Below are 21,534 nucleotides of genomic sequence, written 5' to 3' on the forward strand. Positions count from 1 at the left end.
GATCTCATGCTGCAGCCAAAAAAGGATTTGATATATTTTATTATATATTTACGGTGTTGTAAATGTATGAAATAGTTGGCAATGAAGCCGTTTCAGTCTCTAAACTTGGTCTCTAAACTCTATTGGAAGGTTAAACCCAATTCCGGCCAAAGGATTCAGGAATAATGTATTGTCTTTGATCAAAACGGGGATGCACAATGAAATCCATGCTGCACAAGAAAAGCATGACAAACAAAACAAACACAAAAAATGTGGTGCATTTTTTTAATTTGCACCAGAAATAATGATATTTCCTCATTTGGTTTTGGTGGTGGAGAGTCCTGTCAAACATGTCAATCCAAAGCCTCACAAAGGTATTCAATTGTCTTGAGATAGTTACTGTGAAGGCCACAGCCTTGAACATCGGATACTTTTCTGTGATCCCTCATACGTGGAAGCATCGGAATCTGTTTTGTCTTTCAGGTTTCTTTAATTTGTCACTCGTCTGTATATGGAAAATGTCAATTATTAGATTGATAGGAATGTTCATAAAACTATGAAGCTTTCATAGAAGCTTCTTACTTGCCGAGCAGCCTTTGAAAATGTGTGGGAATATGTTCTTGACTTGGAATTTCGACGAAGATAATCGTTTTGTATAATGTAGAGTTTCTCCATTTACCCATTTCGTAGTTTCCTTTACTTCAGTCAGTGCAGTTCCCACCAGATCATTCGGGTCCAAAATAGTTTCCTCATAATAAAAAAAATATTTTCCTCCATCCAAGCTGAATACAGGCTATCGAGCTGAAGAGAATCATTTAACCAAAAGGTTGTCTACCAGCTGTCACTACTTTATTCATTATTTGGTTTTTACTGCAGAACCAATAAAAGAAGTTATGACTGACGATATATAAAATAGATCTTTCAAAACTCATGAATGTAATCATTCAAGAAGGTAACTTTGAGCTTCAAACTAGTCAAAGCCAGAAATGATCATCTGTACCGTAAAATATACATTGGCAAAGCTCTTTACCAGTGTTAGAGAAGGTCATAATTTCAGCAATAGAATAGAACAGGGTGAAATAGGGCTCAACATAAAGCATACAGCAGAATAGGAGAGAAGAGAGGAGCCAACAACAGAGACCTGGGGGAACAGAGCAGTGATGAGGGACGGCTACCAGAGACACCCAGCAACTCACATGGGTGTGCACAGAAACCCACACACACCAGTGCACATCGGCCATAAAAACACACGATTATACACATAGATGCACAGGCCGGGGAAAGGGCAAGCATGCAAACACACACACACACACACACACACACACACACACACACACACTCAGCACTCACAACAACACACGCCACACCTGTAGTGCACATACGTACACACGTCTTTGTCTCGGTGCACACTGAACACATAAATTCATGCTTGTAATCATGAATCCTTTCTTATCTGTACGTTTCTTTGCTTCCATCTCCGTCCGTCTTCTTCTATTAAATTCCAGAGATCCGTCACATTCCATATTTCCATCACAGGAGACAGCCCCACGGCCCTGCCGCTCCCCAGAAGTCCAGCGCTCTGTCCAACACACCAGTCTGACTCCAGAATCCTATCATGTGCTATAATATCGCTCTTTTCAGAGGACATTACTTTCCCTTCCTGTCAGATCCCATATATCACTGTCATCCAGCTCCTCTGTCGAGGGCTCTGGGAAAATGGTTTTGGGTGACTGAACAGAGGTGTAGTCAGATTCCAGTCAGACTCATTCTTGGTTGTTTCCTCTGCTCATAACGCGCACACATTTCTAACCTAAGTCTTAATGACAAAGGGCCAAGGGGAAAGGCAGGTGGGTTTACATGGTGTGAGAGGTTGAAGAGAGAAAGGGAAGAAGTGACAGAAGCCAAAATAGAGTGTGAGTGAGGGGGAAAGAGCGTGAGAGAAAGAGAAAGAATGAGAAGAAAAGGAAGAATAAAACAACAGGCAAAGTGGGAGAGAAAAGAAGAGGGAGAAAGCCTCCGGAGTGCTTTTTCGCTCCAATGGGACAAAAGGTTACAGCATGACGGGGGTAGGTGTCAGGTGATGTGTGACAAGTCCAAATTAAAGATGACATAATGGCGGGGGCCCGGGTGGGGTCCAAACTGGGGGCTGACTGAAACTGAAGGTGGGGGCAGACCGTGGCAACCAAGTTGAGCTGGGCCATGCTGCGCTAGGCTGGGGCTGGGCAGCAGGGGGCTACCCTGCAGGCTCCTCCATATGGAACGTGTTAGCCTAGCGATTGCTAATGAAATGCAGGCTGACGTCAGCCAGACACCCACCCATTGTTTTGCTGCTTAATTTGTTATAATATTTGTCTTACAAATGAGGATTCTGCCAGGGCAGATGAAGAATAAGATACAGCCACAGATGAACAGACGTGGGCAAAGGTTATCACAGAAAGAGCCCAATATTAACGCCACAAATGGGCTTTGAGCGTTCGCTGTAAATGCAGAGAGAAGCTAGTGGACTTAGCACAAGTGCTAACACAAGAGGAACCAGGGCCTCAGCTGTCTAAGTGGGAGGTATAGTGACCCGAGGACAAGCTTGGGTGGGTGCTCTGGGAAGGGAGGGACTGCTGCAAGAGGATGTGAGTATGTGTTAATTGCATATGGAAGTTTTTAGCATGAACAAACATTTCTGCATTACTCACAACAATTTCTCCAATTACTCCAATCCAATTACTCCTGCAGCTGCCTGTTTTATGCATCCTCATTTACACTCTTTCGGTAAGTGTTATTTTTTATAATTCTCTCTCTCTGTCTGTCTCTGTCTCTCTCTCTCTCTCTCTCTCTCTCCCCCTCTCCCTCCTTCAAGCCCATTCACCCACTTTCCAACATACAGAGGAGTCTTCCTAAAATAGGCTCAGTGCAGCCAGTTTTACGGATGCTTTTGTTATTCCAAACGGAGTTGTGCTGTAATTGACCACCACCTGGGCATCTGGCAGACGTCACAGCAGCCTGGAGAGGAAGAGGAAGGAACTGTGGATGGAAAGAATGAAAGAAACGACAAAATAGGGATGAACAACTGGAGACGGAGGAAAGACAAGAAAGGAGGAGAGATTAATGGGGAGGGGGGTGACTGATGGAAACTGTGTGTGTTATGTCCCTCTCTGTCTCTCGCTCTCGCTCTCCGACATGTCAATTCGAAGGTGCTTTATTGGCATGAGTAATGATGGGATGTGTTGCCAGGGTAATTACATAGCACATTAAAGGGTTTTATAAACATTACAGTTCCTCCTCTGCCCGGTGGCAAGGCTAAAGGGGCAGGGAGAGGGAAAAAACCTGAATGAGAGAAATGGACACAGTGTGAGGGAGCATAAGCAGCACAAAGGAGAGGAGACAGGATGGAAGAGTAAAGGGCACTTATTGGAGAGGAGGGGGAGGAAGGGAGAAGGGAGGAGTGTGGAAGAGATGAACAGAAAAGATGACAGGAGTGAAGGTTACCATGATCATGGATTCCATCGCTGAGCGCCTGAACATGAAACAGGAAGAAAAAAAAAAACCAAAATGCTGCAGCGGCGTCCAACACAAGCCACAGCTGCAATTCACATCACTATGCATGGAGGACGCAGGATTACACACACACACACACACACGCTCACTGCAGTCCTGGAACACGCGCCTACACAACTTGTTGACGCAAATTGTTGCATATGCTCATAACCGTTCACACTATAGCCACAAACTCTGCACATTCAGCTGTGCACAGTCTGTCACTGAGGGTCATGACACTCTCACTCAACCAAACACACAGAACCACAAGCACCATAATTAAACAAACATCTACCCAGTCGCTGAGCTTTGCATATTTATGTACAACCTCATAGGTCAAACCCAATTTTCTTCTTCTTCTTCTTCTGCTTCTTCTTCCTTCTTCCTTCTGTTACAGACAGCAGCTCCTGTAGAAAATCCCCATCACATAGAACATTCTGTGTTTATCCTGTTGTGTTGCAGAATTATTCTCAGTTTTAACGTCCAATCATATATTCCGATGGTCCCTATTGTTGAGATTTACTTCTGTCCTTGATTTAGTTTGGGATAGTCAGATGTTCTTGCATAGTTGGCCTCTGCCTGAGGTTCTGTCATGAGTTCCTGATGATGCTGATATATGATCCAGGTGCACGAGGATGACTCCTTCCAAGTTTTAGGTCTTTGTTTTTTTTATGTACCACTTCGTCGATGCAAAGTGTCCAAACTTCAGTGTGGCCTTACCAGATGGCACAGAGGTGGAGATGTTGCTGGATGTTGGATTTGAGCTGCACTTGGTTGATCACAGATGTTTTGTATAAGTGGATATTTTGGCTAACCTCGTTCACAACAATCACAATAAACTCCTGAAGCCGCTGGATAACTTTAGTAATGAAAGTCATGTCATGAATCTCCTTAAGAAGGCAGGTGTCGCCTAAAGAACACGACTATGCAGAACCAAGCTTTGGCCTTTCAATGACAACCTAGATTGCATGAATAATTACCCACGTGTCCAAAGCAGCATCGAACCCTCCGACTTGAAAGTGTCAAAGTAAAGTTATTCCAGTGCTTCAGCTGTGCTATGTATAGAGACAACAGCTGCAATGGATTGTGCGACGGAGGAGAGTAAACGTTCATATTCACTGGATTAATCTTGCTAAGCGAGAGAAGGGAGCAGGCTGCGCACCACCAACATCGCCGCTAATAAAAACAATATTTTGCTTTTCTCTTCATCTCCACCGCGGCTCAATATCGCACAAACGGCTCTACGCTAATTAATTCCTGCTCTTACTTAGTTGCAGCTGTCGATTCTCTCATCTCGCAGACGCGGACAAGTGGCGAACAGGTTCTCATTTCAAAGCCCGGCACACTGTATGCATTCCTTGACTTCGCATGGGGCCCCCCTGTCATCAAAGGGCCTTTATTAAGTGTCTCATACATTTACACATTGGGGAACAGTTTAAACTTGGCCCGTGATTAACAGAGTATGGGGATCTCTATCCCAGAAACCGATGTTAGCCTGACATCTCAACATGTGATGTGAGGTTTAAGGCCCATGTCTGCAGGTATTAATCAGAGCCAAAAGCCCCTCTCTCCCTCCAGAGATCCCACATATACGCCTGCTTCCCTCCTCCCATCCAGACATATACAGCCCATACCTTATAGACAAAGATAATTGGACACAATCCACTGCACTTGACACATCTTAAAACGCCAAATGTGTGTGTCACCAGAATGATGGATTGTATTCGTACTGTTCAAAGTTTTCACAGTGTCCAACACTTCAGAGGACGCAGCGGGGGGACGATATCATCTGTCAACTTGTCTTTGACTGCATCCAAACCAAGGAATATCTAAACTTGACTCCTCACCCGCACCTCTGCACATGCACACACTATACTGTCATGAGGAGTCAACAACTGGCCAGCGGCTCAGAATGCTCCGAGTCCTGCATTAGGTTCCACTCCAGTCACCCATAACGTAGAGTCCAACACACCATGCCTCTCCTCCACGATGACCTTGGGGTCAGGCCAGAATGCCCTCATATAATGAGAGTGCTGTTTGGGGATTTGTTGGACTGTGATAGAGAAAGGGCAAGCACACGCAATGCACCCTGGGTCTTTGTCTGGGTACTGACGGTATTGACGAGCGCTGATCGATGTTAATTGCTAGACAGAATGGCCATATTGACCAGGCTCCCTGAATGAAGAAGCCTGCAGGCCTCGTCAAAGAGAGAGAGAGAGATACACAAAGTAAAAGCTGCTGGGTCCAGACCTACAGCAGCTACAGGGCCCCAGACACACACACACACACACAAACACACACTCTCGCATTCACTTTAATGAGTCGAGAGAAGAGCACAAAGGCATAACGTCCATCAATGCCAAGTCTATTCAACACAACAGAGGGTATATGCAAAAAATAAATGTCCTGGTGTGTGTCTCTTTGTGCGTGTTTGTGCACACGTGAGTGCATGCACGTGTGCGTTTATGAATATGTGTCTGGCAAAGTTGGTCTGTATGAAAGTCAGATCGTTTTTTGAGTGTGGAGAAACAGGAAGGGGACATCCATGGATGTGAGGATGCGTATGCACACAAGTTGTGTGTGTGTGTGTGTGTGTATGTATGTGTGTGTGTGTGTGTGTGTGTGTATGTGTGTGTCTTAGGCAAGGATCAATAGGCAGGAGCTGCAGAGGCAAAGACATGGGCAATCAATATGCTGGCTGCAAACAGAGGGAGGGACAGAGTGAGCAGATAAAACACAGCCTGGGAGATTAAAGAGACAGATAGGGAGGACAGAAAATGAATGAGAGTCATGTGACAGAAGGAGAGGAAGACGAGGTTCACTTGATGTTATTTTTTGAATAGGGAATCACAGTCACAATGGAGGTATGAATAATATGTTATTATAACTGTCTGCGACTCCAGATGTGAACAGGCCTTAGTTTAATTGTGTCCTTTATTTTCCTTTTCAACCACAACTTATGTTCACACTGCTGAGCCAGATACTCTAAGTCCTGTTTCCCAGAAGAATCTTAGTGTAACATACTTTGTTTTACAGATTTTCAATGCAATCACCTCAGCATCGAGATCCTTTTGGAAAATCCACTATCTACAAATCCAGTGCTACCGTTAAATCAGGCTTTCGTGTACAGTGTGTGAATGGCGTTGAGCTCTTCTGTCTGCTTTTTCTTACTCCACCATTGTACCAAGATGTGCTATAGTCCCTGTTCTGAACCCTTCCATCTGGGCTTAAGAGTACCAGACGGGCCTCATTCCTCATCACCAGAATGTGGTTCAAATCCCTCTCCACAACATTTACACTCGTGTCCCTTGCAGCGGTGCGGTGAGCGGCGAAAAAAGCACCCAGACACAGGTGCAAAGACAGAGGGAGCCAGTAGTAGGAAAGAAGGCCAGAGGCCTGTCTATGGAGCATGACTGGAAAGGCATTCAACCACAGTACCCCTACCCAGCCCAGCTCAACCCTGTCCAGTTGCAGAAGTGTGTGTGTGTGTGTGTGTGTGTGTGTGTGTGTGTGTGTGTGTGTGTGTGTGTGTGTGTGTGTGTGTGTGTGTGTGTGTGTGTGTGTGTGTGTTTTGAAAGAACAATGTTGAAAAGAATAAGCCTGCACTTGGAGCCAAGAGAACTGTCCCTGATGTATGAGGCCAACCCCCTCCCACCTCCGCACACATACACATATGCACAAATTTACTCTCTTTCCCTCTATTCTCTGTGTGTGTGTGCGTGTGCGTGTTTGTGTGCGTGTGAGTGAAAGGTATGGCAGGAGTGTTGTGTTGGCTTGGCTGACCGTCTGCGGTTGTGCGGCGGTGAGAGGGAGTTTTGGGAGCGCAGAGCGGGCGTTGCTGCCGAAATCCCTGAGAAATGTTCGTTTTGGATCCGTGTCCGTGCTTACATACCGTCCTCCCGACTGTCTCTCATTCTCCGTTTCATTTTTCCCTCTTAAGGTTTAACTTAAAAGTTATGAAATGGGGAGTCAAAATACTTCAATTGAAAGCGCGGCGGCTCCGAAGAGTGTGTGTGCGTGTACGTGCGCGCGTGCGTGTGTGTGTGCGTGTGTGTGTGTGTGTGTGTGTGTGTGTGTGTGTGCGTGTGCGTGTGTGTGTGTGTGTGTGTGTGTGTGTGTGTGAGCTCCTCCATCCTGAGTCCGGGGCCACTGAGGCTGCAGGGGTGAGGTTATCTTCAGGCCAGGCGAGATAATACAGGGCAAGAAGTCCTCCTGGTTTGAAGATGGATGTTCACGTGACTGAGACAGGTGTCTTTGTTTTGTGGAGATCTTTCTTTCTTTCTTTCTTTCTTTCTTTCTTTCTTTCTGTCCACTTTCTTTCTGTCACAGGCGTTTGCTCTGGAAAACCCTTTAAACTCGTATTTTCCCCTCAAATTAATGAATTCCTCTTGGCATTCAAATTATTTCCAAAGCATTTACTTGGTTCAAGAATTTCCAAAACAAATATTAGTTGAAACAAGGCAGAATAACACAACACATAGTCCAAGGGAGGATTGCCTGATATTATGAAACGCGTTCAAAACAAGTTGCTTTGTAAACAAGTGAACTTCGTGTGTCTCACAAATAGATCAAATGGAACGGAACACTTGTTAGAATATATATATTGTTGCCGTATAATTTGGAACGGCATCGCATAACGACTGACTAATCCCGTTTTGATCCAATAAGTGTGCGTGTGCGTGTGTGTGTGAGGCAGGGGGGTGGGGGGGAGGTGGGAGGGAGAGAGGAGGGAGGATTGATCCGCGTCTGTTAAAATCTTGTTCTGCTTTTTCTTGGAGTGAGGTCTGTGCTTGCCGACGCGCCTCTCCTGTGCAGCCCCTCAACGAGAGCTTTTCATGGAAGGAAACCCTTTTTTTTGAAAGAGAGACGGATCTGCACAATACCAGTGAAGTGGATAAAAACGCACGGCTGGGTTCTTTTTGCGTTCTCTCTTGCGTTTTCCCCTCTGGTGTCTGAATTAAACAGGGAGGCAAAATAAAAAGGGAAGCGGGACGCTGCAGGTTCTGGACTGGGAGTCGAACCGTCAGTGTGATTTTTTTGGGGGGTAAACACGTTTCCAGTTTGCTCCTTTTAACTTTTATTTCTTCAGAAAACTGGTGAGCTCGACTCCTCTCCTCTTGCTTGCACCGCGGAGTTCGCTTTTTCTCGGAAAGAGGAGACTTTCGTGCTCCCCCCCCTCCCCTCCACTCCTCCCCGCTCCTCCCCACCCCCCTTCAGAGAAACTGCTTAAACTTTCTATGTTTAAAAAAATAAATAAAAAGATCGGATTGCATTTTCCCCCTTCAAACACTTTGGAGGTGATGTCATCGTGCTGTGTTTTGGCTGGTATTGTGTCGAGAGGGCGCAGGGAGGACTGCTGCAGCCAGGCGGCAACCAGCGGCTGAGGCGAGCGAGGAAGTCCGGAAAATCAGGTGCAAAGTGCGGCTGTCATTTCCTCAGTGTGTCGCGGGTGGCTGAGTCCGCCACCCAGTCACAGCTGTTCCCATCCTCTCCAGCCACCCCTCCCTCCCTCGTCTTTCTTTCCCCTTTATTATCCCCTCCCATTTTCATTCAGCACTCTCCATACAGCCCTCTGAGCTGGACCGCTCTGGGACCTTATCACCCTCTCTGTCGGACACTGTCGGTCGGTGTCACCTGAGCCACAGTCCCGTTGAGCCAGCGTGTGGACGCAGTCATGACCGAGGCCCTGCATTACCCTGCGCACGCAGAGCCCCCATCTCCAGCTCACCTTTTGCTCCATCAGCCAGTCCAGGTAGTCCACCTCCAACAGCTCCCGACCCTGCTCCGCTGGGACTAAACGTGCCATCTCTCTCTGCGCTGGAACAAACACTCCGCCACTCTCTTTTAATATCTCCCCGGCTACAGACATACTTTTGGTGACTAGAGGCTTTCTCCGTGCGGAAACGTTACGCATTGGATTACGCAGAAGATTACGCACGCACCGCATCTCTCCACGGGGCCGATCATCACTCCGAGGGTCAACCAGGTCAATTGGAGTTGGTTATCTGTGACGCGTGAGCGCGATTTCACCTGTTCCTCTCCTTGTCGGGGACGCGCAGCCTTTTTTAAAAGCCCCAACGTTCCCCCTTTTGCTCCCCCGCCCATCCGCCTCTCCACCGGTCTGGACAGCTGGTAGAGGTTGCCCGGCGGTCACAGTGGCACAGTTACCCCGGCTTCACACCCCGCATTGCCCGCGCCCGCACGTTTACCCACGCCGGGAGAACCGGGGCTCACCGCCGCCGATGCCAACGGGAGTTTCCGCTGACTCTTTGACTCTGCACAGCATCAAGCGGATTCAAAACACAGGGGGAAACTCTCCGGACTGTCGGACTGGCTCAGACCGAGCGAGGAGACTGTCTCTGGGACAAGTTCCATAGTGGAGGGGGGAAGCAATGTGGTCCCTTCTTTCCACGCTGACCGTCTTGTAAGTCACTTTTATCACTTTATCGTGTCATAATCTTGTTTTCCTATCTCTTTATTTATCGGTTGTTTAAACTAGTTTCGTGACAGGCCAGGCTACAGATGAAGATGATGGAGAAGAATGTTGCGGTGTCTAACGATTACATCACTCCTCATCAGTCCCCATAGAAAACATGCCATGGAAGGGCCTGTTTTGATTGGCTGACAGTTCAGGGTCACTGGGTCAGAGTCAGGGCCCTGTTACTCATAAAACCTGCCATAAACATCTCCATCACCATCTGCACTTACTTCAGGGATGGCCAAACTGGATTAGACAAAAAGCCATTTTCCCAATGCCAAGAAAATGCTTTTTTCCCCCCCTATTGAAAATATTTCTGAAGTTGAGTCAAATAACACCGGCTTTATCTAGTGGGAAAGGAAAATGATAAAGTGCCAAGAGCAAATCTAAGGGAGGAGGATACAGACTCAGGGGGCTTGAGTTTGCCCATTTGAGGTGTGTCTTGTTAAAAGCCAAGGGATTTATTTTTCTTTCTTTGTGTCGGCTGTACTTCTCCCAGATGGCAGTCATCTCCAGATACTTCTCATTCCTCACACAACCTGGACAGGGTGTGTGCTGCTGCTGCTGCTGGTGTCTGCCTGACTTTCTCTCTCTGTGTCTGTGTTTCCCTCACACTCTCTCCACTTACCCACCTAACTGCCTACATCTGTCTTCCTGTCTTGCCTATTCCCAATTTTTCCACAGATACTTGCTCAGATAAAAAAAAAAAGAAAAAAGTATGAATTAATAACCGATGAATGATGGCGCCCCTGGCAGTATCCGAGGAGGAGCAATCTTACTGTTTAGTCTGCTGGTTTTAGTTCAGGTCTTTTCAGAGCCAATCATCTTTCTGTTAATTTCCTCCTTGCCTATCAGTTTTACCACAGCCACTTCACTTCATCCGTGCTGTTTTACCGACGTGATCATAAGTCTTCAGTCAGTTTGAAAAGCCAAGGGCCTTTTGCCACAGCAACCTGTTATTGCTCCTCTCGTAAAAGCCACAGCTCCATGTCGAGGCCCTCTAACCGATGCTCCACCAAAGGCCTAATACCACTCACACGCCCACTCTCCTAACCACCATTCTTCACCGAGGCCCACTGCTGAACATCTGAAACTGTTGCACTGTGCCGAAGCCCACTGCTCCAGTGTTGGCCTACCACGCTAACCACTGCTACACACAGCTGAAACCGCTGCTCTGTACTGAGTCCCACCAGGCCGACCGCTCTCGCTCCACGCTGCTGCCCAGTCCTCGGTGCTGAGGCCTGCTAGTCTAACCGCAGCCTCCATATGGTTGATCTGCTGGGACGCAGGTTTATGATGTCAGACCTTTGCTTGTTTTGGCGCCCGGCCAAGGCGCACCGGGCTTTCCCTCTCTCCATACCTCCTTCTGTCTTTACTCTCCCCGACTTTTACTCGGCACTCTCTTATTTTCTCGTTTTCTCATCCCTCCCCCACCCCCGGTTGATCCTGTCTCGCTCTTTCCTCTCTCCTTCTCTTTCTCTCTGTGGCTGGCATAATATGGAGTGTCTGTGGTTTTTGTGGGAGCGGGGGAATCCAGTGCCGAGGCACTTTTCCTGCAGTGTCCTCGGCGGCAGTGCAGCCGTGGTGTTTTAACAGCTGAGAGTCCTCACAATGCACAGGCGCTCAGGTTTTTTCGGCTGCGCAGGCAAAATGTGAGGGCCAACATACTGCATTGCCCAGGATATCTGCATCCACTAGAATTCAGGGACCGAACCACCAGCTATGGGAAACAAATGTTGAGGAGGAGGAGGGAAGAGAGAGGTAGCATATGTACATGTGTGTTTTAGTCAGGAGGCAGTGACATGTGTTACGACGTGCATGAGTTGAACCCCCCACCCCCTTTTTTTATTCTCATTATTTATCTTTTTGTCTACTTCTCATGCCAGGCCACACTCTGTGGTTAACCTACAGTCTCTCATTTTGCCACTTTTTCTCCTTCTTCCTTCAAAATGTAACCTTAGTCGTCTTTCACCCCCTCCTTCTCACATCTGTGCATCTTCTTTCTGATTTAATTTCTCACCTCTCTTATTATCTGTCAGCCATTTCTTGCTTCATCTCCCCTCTATTTATTCTTACATCACCTTCCCCTCTCCCTATCCCTTTGTGTACCTCTCAGTCCACACCTCTCTCCTCTTCACTATCTCCCTCTCTCAGCAGTGCGTATGTCTCTGCTTTGGTCCAGCTGTCAGCTGCCTGCTCCTCCTGTACGCACACACACACCCTGCACACATCTGCACATCTGTGTGCATGCCCATGACAGTGTGGAGGAGTCACCCCGCTAACCCCAAACATAAAGGAAGATGGGAGGCAGGGAATGATAGGAGAAAGGTAGAGTGGACAGGGAGGGAGAGATAAGGTAGAGAAGAGATAGGGAGGACATCTCTGAGAAAAAGAGTGGAGGAGAGAGAGAGAGAGAGAGAGAAAGAGAGAGAGAAGAGGCATGCAGAGAGATAGAAGATGAGGTGGGGAAAGACAAAATTCGTAGAATTGCTTTTCAGCCCACACACGGTTCTGAACTTCATCATGTCTTCAGCTTCTAATTCAGAACAGTTCAAGGACTGCCAGAATAGATTTTACGCAACCCAATCCCTCCCTTACTAAAGCTGTGAATAACATGATGCATCCAAGGTCAAGGTCTAATCTTCAATTAAGCGATGTGATAAAGTGAGAAGAATTTTAATTGTAACCAGCTGTTCAATCATAAATGTCTCCGAAAGTCCAGATCAGAAGGATAAGAAAGAGCATTACCAACTCATTTATTCCTCCATAAATCATCTTTACAGGTTTTGGTTGCTCCTGTCACTTATTCATTGCATCTTTAAATGTAACCAAACGGCCGACGCTCTCCAAAGCCACATCACAGCGTAGTGTACACCTGTAGTCCAGACCAGCTGTCTACATACGCAGTGCAGCCAAACGAACCAGCCCAGTCCCTTAGATGTCCAAACCAAAACATGTTCTAGTTGTCTCGGCATGTTTGCCATTTCGCCATGGTCCAATCGGGTCATTTGGAGGCCAGATTTTGGTGTGGCAAAAGTCACAAACGGGTCAGTGAGTGGGTTTGGACGGAAGGCTGGTAGCGTAAAGATAAACACTGCTCTGGGTGTTGTCTGTCTGCCGATCCCTGAACATCAGCCGGTCTGAATGTCATGTCTCTGTGCCAGCCACACACCCAGCAATGTGAGTAATCACCCAATAAGGAAAGATGTTGAACAGAAGGAACGGCAGAGAAGAAAGAGATGGAAATGATTGTGTCACACACAAGCCTTCCAACATTCAATGGTGCTTACATATTTCTAAATTCCTCCACTTCTTTTTTTTTTTTCCAGATGTATCCAGATGTTGCTGGTGATGTGCAATCCATTACAGGTAAGAGTCTACATGTATGAGAAAGAGTGATTGTACATTACAAAATTGTATAGATCATGTTGTACTTTTATTTTATGCCTGTTCTTGACTCTCTGTATCTGTGTGCATGTGCCGACCTCTGGGTGTCTGTCTGTCTTGGCTTGGCTTGTGTGTGTGTATATGTATGTGTGTGTTCGCAGCAGGTACTCGGTGTGGATGGGGTCAACTTCAGCGTGCACGTGGAGAACCAAACACAGGTGCGAGACACCATGAGTCGGCGACAGCACCGGGTCTACCAGCTCTACAGCCGCACCAGTGGCAAACATGTCCAGGTGCTGGGACGCAGAATCAGCGCTCGAGGAGAAGATGGAGACAAATTTGGTAAGACACACACACACACACACACACACACACGCACACACAAGCACTTTAGCACATGTGAGTCAGTGTATAGACAGTTCAATGCTTCCCTGCACACTCAAACCGACTAACGGTTGCAAGTACAAAGACTTGAAGGTTGACCGGGTGCATGCATGAATGGATACAGAATGCAACTGTGCAGACACACTCACAAAACACACACACACATGCCTCCCCAGGCTTTGGCAGAGGGGCAGTGGAGCTTGTCTTGGGAGTACAAAGACCTCATCGACTGGCTGCTGACTCAATGATTCACAATAGAGCCAGGGAGAGAAAGCGAGAGAGAGAGGGAGAAAGAGAGAAAGAGAGAGAGAGAAGGTGTTAGTGAAAACAAGTGTGAGTTAGCGGGAAAAGCCTGGCAGGTAGAGTGTCGGACTGAGTGTTAGAAACTCATCTCCTGCATCGATCCCTCCATTGATTTCTCATCCTCCCTGTTGTCTCCTCTGGATTTAAAACAGCAGGCTTCCTCTCCCTCCCTCCCTCCATCCTCTAACGCTCCCTCTGTCCATCCCCCACTCCCTCCTCCGCTCCACCTTTCTCCATCTGTAATGATGTCTAACCCATTCTTAAACCACACACACAGAATCAATTGGCGGAAGAAAACCAAGCCATAAAGCTGGAGTTCATATTTCTGCGTGCGCTCCAGCGTTGGCTCATATTGCACATCCCGTCGATTCACAATGTCAGCTCGCTAACGCGCCACTTCAAGCCATAGATGGGACCGCGGACGCAATAGCATGTCTGCTTATAGACGAATACCACTCCTAAGATGAACAATCCACCCAAAAGTGACCGACTATGGCAATGTGGGATTGCACAGGGGAAGCGAGAGCAGAGAGGGAAGCAGTGGAGCAGAGGGGTGGGGTGTGTGCATGAAGGTATAAACATGAAGTGAAAGGGCAGAAGGGAGACGAGTGTAGAGTTGGGGGAAGAGAGCGGAAGAGGGCAAGAGGGAGGGAGGTATTGATTTCTCTTGACCCCTTTGTTGACTAAGGTCATGTAGGAACCATTTTAGGGATTTATTTTTAAACAGGCACAAGCGCTCTCTGAAGATGTGTAGTTGGTGAAGCGGTATTGCCTGCAAGGATAAACACGCATGCATCTGCACACACAGACACACACACACTAATACACAGGGGCGCACATGCACTCACCTTAAAACAACAGTATCACAGACACTCAGTCTGAGTGTTCTCCTGCGCCTCCTGGCCCACTGTGCTCCGTCTACTCTCTGCCGTTATCTTTTTTACGAGGCCCATTTGTGGTCAGCGGCCCTCACATCCATGTGTGTGACCGGGCTTATCTGACGACCATCTGTCCAGCCAAAGACTTTTACATCGGCCTGTGATTTATCAGGACGTTTAATAGCAACGATGAATCCTAAAACTGTGATTTAATGTGACCGCCTTATCGCTCTAAAAACCCAAATCTGTTTTAATGGCGGCTGGTCATTTGTGCAATTAGTGTCACACTACTTGGCTGTGGGCTTGTTCGTGTTAGCTCGGATGTTGTTCTCCGCTAAGGCAAATTATCTCACGTGATCAACATGAAACTAGGTGACCTGTAAATCTGGGTTACCTTTATCTTTCTCCCTCTGTGTTTGTAGGATGCAACCTAATAAACCCGTGACATCCTCGGAACAAAACAAACTGTTTTTATCCACCTTGCCTGCGGCTCTAATGTCTGTCTGTCCCTCTGTCTGTCCCTTCACAAGCCCAGCTCGTAGTGGAGGCTGATACCTTTGGTAGCCAGGTGAGAATCCGGGGCAAAGCAACCAATTTCTACCTGTGCATGAACCGCCGCGGCAAGCTGGTAGGAAAGGTAAGACTTCTTTCTTTTAGAGACATGTTGATCAAAAATCAAATTATCTTACATTTTCCTGACTAGCCTCTCTTTGGTTCTCCCAATTTCTCTCTCTTTGTGTGTGTGTGTGTGTGTGTGTGTGTGTGTGTGTGTGTGTGTGTGTGTGTGTGTGTGTGTGTGGGTACCTGTGGTTTCTCTGCTCTCTCAGAAGGCCAGTAATCGAAGTGATGACTGTGTCTTCGTGGAGAAGGTTCTGGAAAACCACTACACAGCTCTGATGTCAGCGCGCTACACAGGCTGGTATGTGGGCTTCACTAAAAGAGGCCGCCCTCGCCGTGGCCCCCACACGCTCCCAAACCAGCAGGATGTACACTTCATGAAGCGCTTCCCGCCTGGGGAGCAGCCCGACCTCACCACCCCCTTTCGCTTCACCACCGTCAGCAAGCGGGGCAAGCGGGTGCGTGCTACCGGTCCCCGCTAGTACTGGCTAACACTAGCACCCACTGTCTTGTCATCCAAAGCCTTGACCTGAGCCTGCCAATGGCTAACCCAGTCATCTCCTCCGTCGCACATGAATGAACGCCTCCCTCTTGTCGGGACAAACATTGACCAAAAATCTGATGAATCATTCATGGGGTTTAGCTTTATGCCTACTAATTTGCCACTACAGCCCGCTAGTTAGTGATCATTCCTCTCAATTTTAGTTCCCTTAATGGCCAACTGGGCCGTTACTGGTCCATCGCTGGAAGCTCTATAGACCTGGTTTGCTTCCCTTCATAAGCCACGAATACTGACAGCGAACCGGAAGGGCAGCCAGAGTCCCAGGCTTCCACAACCACAAAAACCACAAGGCCTTTGTGTCTCCTGTTCTGGACCAGCTGGACAATGTCAAATATGGGATTACAACTGGACCATACAGAGAAACAACAAGGATGAGAATGACTGACTGAACAAGAGAGTGGGTGCTGAGCCTACGGATAAAGGGAAAACAGGAAGGAGAGGACATAAACGGCAGAGTGGACACAGGGATAGAGTGATCTGCACAGATCAGATGGACCAATAATGGACAGTTGACATGTGACGCACTTATTTGTCTCACTGCTAAATATTGGTGTGAACCTGTGAGACTGCTGAGTGGATGACAAAAGGATGAATGAGGAAGTGATCGAGTGCGTGACTTGCGGAATCAATGCATGTTTGTAAGAACGAGAAGTTAAGGAAATATCTGTGTGTGTGTGTTCGTGTGTGTGTGTGTGTGTGTGTGTGTGTGTGTCGGTTTGTTTATGTGTGTGAGCAAGTGCACCAACAACCATGAGTGAAGCTGGATCACGAGGGACTCTGGAAAGGGACCATCCAGTCCCTGCATGAACCTGTGAACGCTCACCACAGGGACTGAAGCTGTAGGAACTGGAATGTATAAAAGCCAAGCTCCACCAAACACAGCCTGCCAGTAACAGCAAACCAAACCAACAACCGACCAAAGACACCTGGAGACCTTCTTCATGACTCCCCCCCACCCCCCCAAGGACACTACGCCCTCTGCTTATAGATGCAGAGGATGACAAGTGCAGGGGCGAGCACGACGGGGAGGGTGCCTTGTCTATTAGCATTGCTATAGAAACGACCCAGGGGATGATGCTCCCGTGCGATACCGTGGATACAGAATGCTGCTACCGGGATATTCAGTGGATCAAACCAAAGTCTCATGCATACACACAGGAGAAAAAATATTAAAGGGAACAATTTATTGAAAGTTATATATATATATATTATATATATAAAAGAAGACAGAAACCCTAAATAAGCAATCTTACTATGATGGTTATTATAATTATTACGATAAAATTATTTCGTTTATTTATTTCAGCTCTGTGTGCAGCAGTCTTTCTCGACTCAGTAAACCTTACAGAAACATTTCCCGTGTGTCCCAGCCTCTTTAAAGTGCTTCTTCGCATGCTTTCTTTTCTTTCAAGGGATTTATGGTTCAAAGACGATCCGGTTTGCCGAGGCTCCACATGTGGACGGCTGGCATTAATGCTCAATTAGATGATCGACAAAAAATGAATTGGCAACTGTTTAATTATTGTTTAAGTCAAGAAATTAATTTGCCGGTTCCAGCAACCTTAATATGAGGGTTTGATGGTTTAAATTGATGGTCTAAATTGAATATCTTTGGGTTTTAGACGGTTGGTGAAACAAAACGAGCAATCTGAAGGCATTTCCCTGGGATGAAATATACCATCCCTTTAATATATCTGGTTGCAATATTGCTTACAATGGTCTAATACAGCCAATCAGTGTACACGACTAATTAATGGTAATATTGAGCTTGCAGGACTTTTGCATCAATTCACCTTCATTTTTTGGGTATTTAAATTTACTGGATGAACCAAAACAAACAGCAACTTCTTAAATATACATCAAATGTACTGTATGACAATGTATATCAATATTTGATATAGAATTAGATGTACTGTTATAGATTTTATCCATGTCGCCCTCTCCTAATAGGCTTTTTTTCTATTTATTGCCATCTTATAGATGAAAATTAATTGGAAAAAGTAGACCGTTTATTTGAACTACATAATAATATATATATATAGCAAGACTGTCACTGCAAAACTATGAAATACTACATTCCTTACACCAATTCATCTTACAAACTGTAGTTCCTTAACCACTTTAGCACTTTAAAATCAAACCAGCAGATTTCTTTATAGGAACAGGGTGTTTGGCATAAAAGGCAGTATATAGTTCTTGTCGGTACGGGTTGAAGTAGTTGCAGAAGCTTGAAACTCAGACATTAAATTGCTTTAAAAGATATAAATCGAAGATGGACCGGCCTCACTCCAGAACTCTGAAACCTGAGCACCAACTGCCGTGCAGAAAATCAACAGTGACCTCCACATTCTGAAGTTTTGCCGTGAATATATAACTTGAACAATCAGACAGAAGAGTGGAAGGGAAACATGCAGTAGTGAGTTAGATTTTCATAGCTGCTTCTCCCCTCATCTATTCTGCTCTTATCCCCCCATCCCTCCCCTTCCTTCCCTATCCTAGCGGGAGGTCACTGAAGAGATGTCGCTGCCAAATGACCCAATCATGCCGGCAGACACAAACAGCTGACTCAGGGGGAAAAATGGGTTGTACCGGAGGATTCCTATTGCAAGGCAGCAGGAATCTGTGCTGGAGGGGGTGGTATAAAGAGGAGACAGTGGGGTGGGAGGGAAACGGGGTGTGGGGGTGGGATAAAGAAGAGTGAGTAGGGGGTGGGGGGCTGAGTTGTTCATTTCTGGAACGTTGCTCCAGTTCCACTCGGGAATGATGGAAATATTCTGTGTAGCCAAACCCAGAGTGGAAGGTGTATGGTAATCATGTCGGGGAAGGAATGCCAAATATGTGCGTGAGAACGGAGCTGTGACCTGAGAGCTGCAGGAATTATGGGCCAAAATCCCACAGACCCAGAGGAAGCACACACACCCATATCCAACTCATACACACATCATATACTAATGGTGTTCCACCAAGCACAAATCCATCCCACATAACGTATTCCCAGAATTTGAAACATTCTGCGATACTAAACCCAGAAATGTAGGAAACCAAATCCCCTCCTTGTGCTAGAATACACACTGCACAATAACACACACAGATGCATGCGAGATCAGCCAGATCTTTGCTCTAAAGGCACCACTTTATCATCTCTAACACACATTCCCTCTCCACAGCTCCAGTGTTCAGAAGACTGAGTATGTGATCTACTGTAACAGGTTGCTGAGACTCCAAACTCAAAGACTCAGAATCCAACTTTCATAAACACATTACACTACTGGAGATAGCTGGGTTTATACTCCCACCTAGTGGCCATCCTCAATACACTGACATCCCGCAATAGTTATAATCATGACAAAATTGCAACAATAATGAATACACATTTCTGCACACTGGAAAGTCTTACAGACAGGTGCATAGAATTATGAGTTTGTGACGCATATACAATGTGGTTACAAACTTTTTTATAAAGGCGTTATTCTGCATACTGTCAATCACTTGTACTTGCTTTATTAAAGTAAAAAAAACTTTTAAATTAACTTTAGTTGATGAGATCTGAGCACTGAAACTAATAGGGTGGGTACCACTGAAGGGCGGGCCTTAGGTGTGTACAAGATGACTGTTCACCCTAAACAACATTGGTAAAAGCTGCAGTAGTATCAGATCTATCAGACCTAGGGAATATTTATTTATTTATAAAGCAAAGCAAAGAAAAGGTGGCTTTTGGCTCTTCTCCCAACCGGCTACCGCAAGAGATTGACTGGAAGATGGTTTATACGATTACCTGCCAAGTAGTAATCGGATGAACATTTGCCAAAACACACGATGGTATTCTCACAGACAGACAGACAGACAGACAGACAGACAGACAGACAGACAGACAGACAGACAGACAGAGATGTGTTGATTTATCACTAGACATTTTTATGACATACTTTGTATGACTGTTTTATGACACTACTTATACTACGAAACTTAATACTTTTTTATTGGTGCTTATTTCATCTCCGCCAAGAGAAACACGTGATCGCGTGCTTGTCTGTTTGCTTCAGTGAGCAGGCCTAAATGTGCACTTCTATGTTGTCATGGCATTCAAATGCAGCAAACTGCATACTTGTTTAGTTGCCCTGCATGTTGCATGTAGAGGGGCAACGGTGCATGCTGACCCCCCCAGCCGCTCTGCACCAAGAGACACAGTGGGATGGAAACCACGTGCCCACTGTCAGTGTGTTGGCATAAAAGTTAAGATCTTACCAGTAGACGCACCAATATGACTTTTTATAGCAATTGTTTTATAAATGACTATACTATGACTTTTTATGATAATACACTGACTATTTAACTAACTACTACACAATAAATGTATGACTATACAGTCTTTATATGACATACTGCATATTTGACGACACTTAAATTACAGTAAAATATTATGGCTTTCATGTTTTTTTTCTGACATAGAATACTATGACATCTTTATGACTTATTGCGGAAATATACATTGATACAATGTTATCAAGTTACACAATGTTTATGACATAAAATACAATACGATGACTTTTAAATGGCATACTATTTTATTAATTTTCTGACATACTAAATCACTTTTTGCATCTTTATGACATATCATACTATGACATTTTAATACCATAACTTTCTTCTGACATTGCTATGACATCCTTAACTGTGACATTTTCATGGCAAACTATACTATGACTTTATTCTGATATACTATTACTATATACGAATACTATGGTGGCTGGTTTTGCTCTGCAAGTGGTAAGCCGTGGTGGAGATGGGCTGACCGATGAAGAGGAGGAACTACGACCTGCAAGGTGAATGTGAGAGACGGAGAGACATCAGGTTAGAGGAGGCACTGAAGACTCAGATGTCCCAGAGGCAGAAATAGTTTTGAATTAATGTACTATGACGTTTTTATTTCATACAATATTATTACTTTTTATGACTTTTTTTAATGACATACTATGCTACACCTTTAATACATACCGTATCAAGACATGTTTATGACCTTCTGTTCTAAGACATTTTAATGGCCTAATGTCCTGCCCCGGGGGCAAATAACGTTTTTTAAATTGAATTTACTTGAATGACATTGCTATCCTTTTTTGGAAATACTATGCTATAACATCTTTCATCACTTTTTTTTGACATTATACCATGACCTTTTGCTTCACTTTTTTACTACTACAACTCAACTCAACTCAACTTTATTTATAAAGCGCTTTAAGCAGCCGTAGCTGAGACAAAGTGCTGTACATGAAAATAAATAAAACATAAATCATTAAAAAACACACTGACTTTTGTCAACAAATTATACTTTTTTTGACTTTATTCAACATTCTATACTATGAATTTTTCCTTACTTTGTAGGACCTACACTACTATGTCTTTTTTCGACTTTTTACTCA

General features: G+C 45.6%; 1 protein-coding gene across 3 annotated transcripts; it reads left to right on the forward strand.

The window, feature by feature from the left end:
• The first annotated feature begins 8,695 nt into the window (after positions 1–8,695).
• fgf18a (fibroblast growth factor 18a) lies at positions 8,696–17,470 on the forward strand. Of its 3 annotated transcripts, none has more exons than XM_084009786.1 (5): positions 8,696–9,931; positions 13,315–13,354; positions 13,534–13,714; positions 15,468–15,574; positions 15,768–17,470. In XM_084009786.1, exons 1-5 carry the CDS (start codon positions 9,900–9,902, stop codon positions 16,035–16,037), a joined length of 630 nt encoding a protein of 209 aa, XP_083865912.1. In that variant the 5' UTR covers positions 8,696–9,899; the 3' UTR covers positions 16,038–17,470. The 3 variants fall into 3 exon arrangements, with proteins under 3 accessions (XP_083865912.1, XP_083865913.1, XP_083865911.1); XM_084009787.1 differs by having other exon boundaries at positions 13,537–13,714; positions 15,765–17,470; XM_084009785.1 differs by having other exon boundaries at positions 8,698–9,931; positions 15,765–17,470.
• The last annotated feature ends 4,064 nt before the right edge of the window (positions 17,471–21,534 follow it).

Source organism: Eutrigla gurnardus, assembly GCF_963514095.1.
Source record: "Eutrigla gurnardus genome assembly, chromosome: 5".
Lineage (NCBI taxonomy): Eukaryota > Metazoa > Chordata > Actinopteri > Perciformes > Triglidae > Eutrigla > Eutrigla gurnardus.

Coding starts and splice junctions, on each gene's coding strand:
- fgf18a (XM_084009785.1), top strand. CDS start 9,900: ATGTGGTCCCTTCTTTCCACGCTGACCGTCTT. Junction 13,355..13,533: donor TGATGTGCAATCCATTACAG/GTAAGAGTCTAC, acceptor GTGTGTTCGCAG/CAGGTACTCGGTGTGGATGG. Junction 15,575..15,764: donor GCGGCAAGCTGGTAGGAAAG/GTAAGACTTCTT, acceptor CTGCTCTCTCAG/AAGGCCAGTAATCGAAGTGA.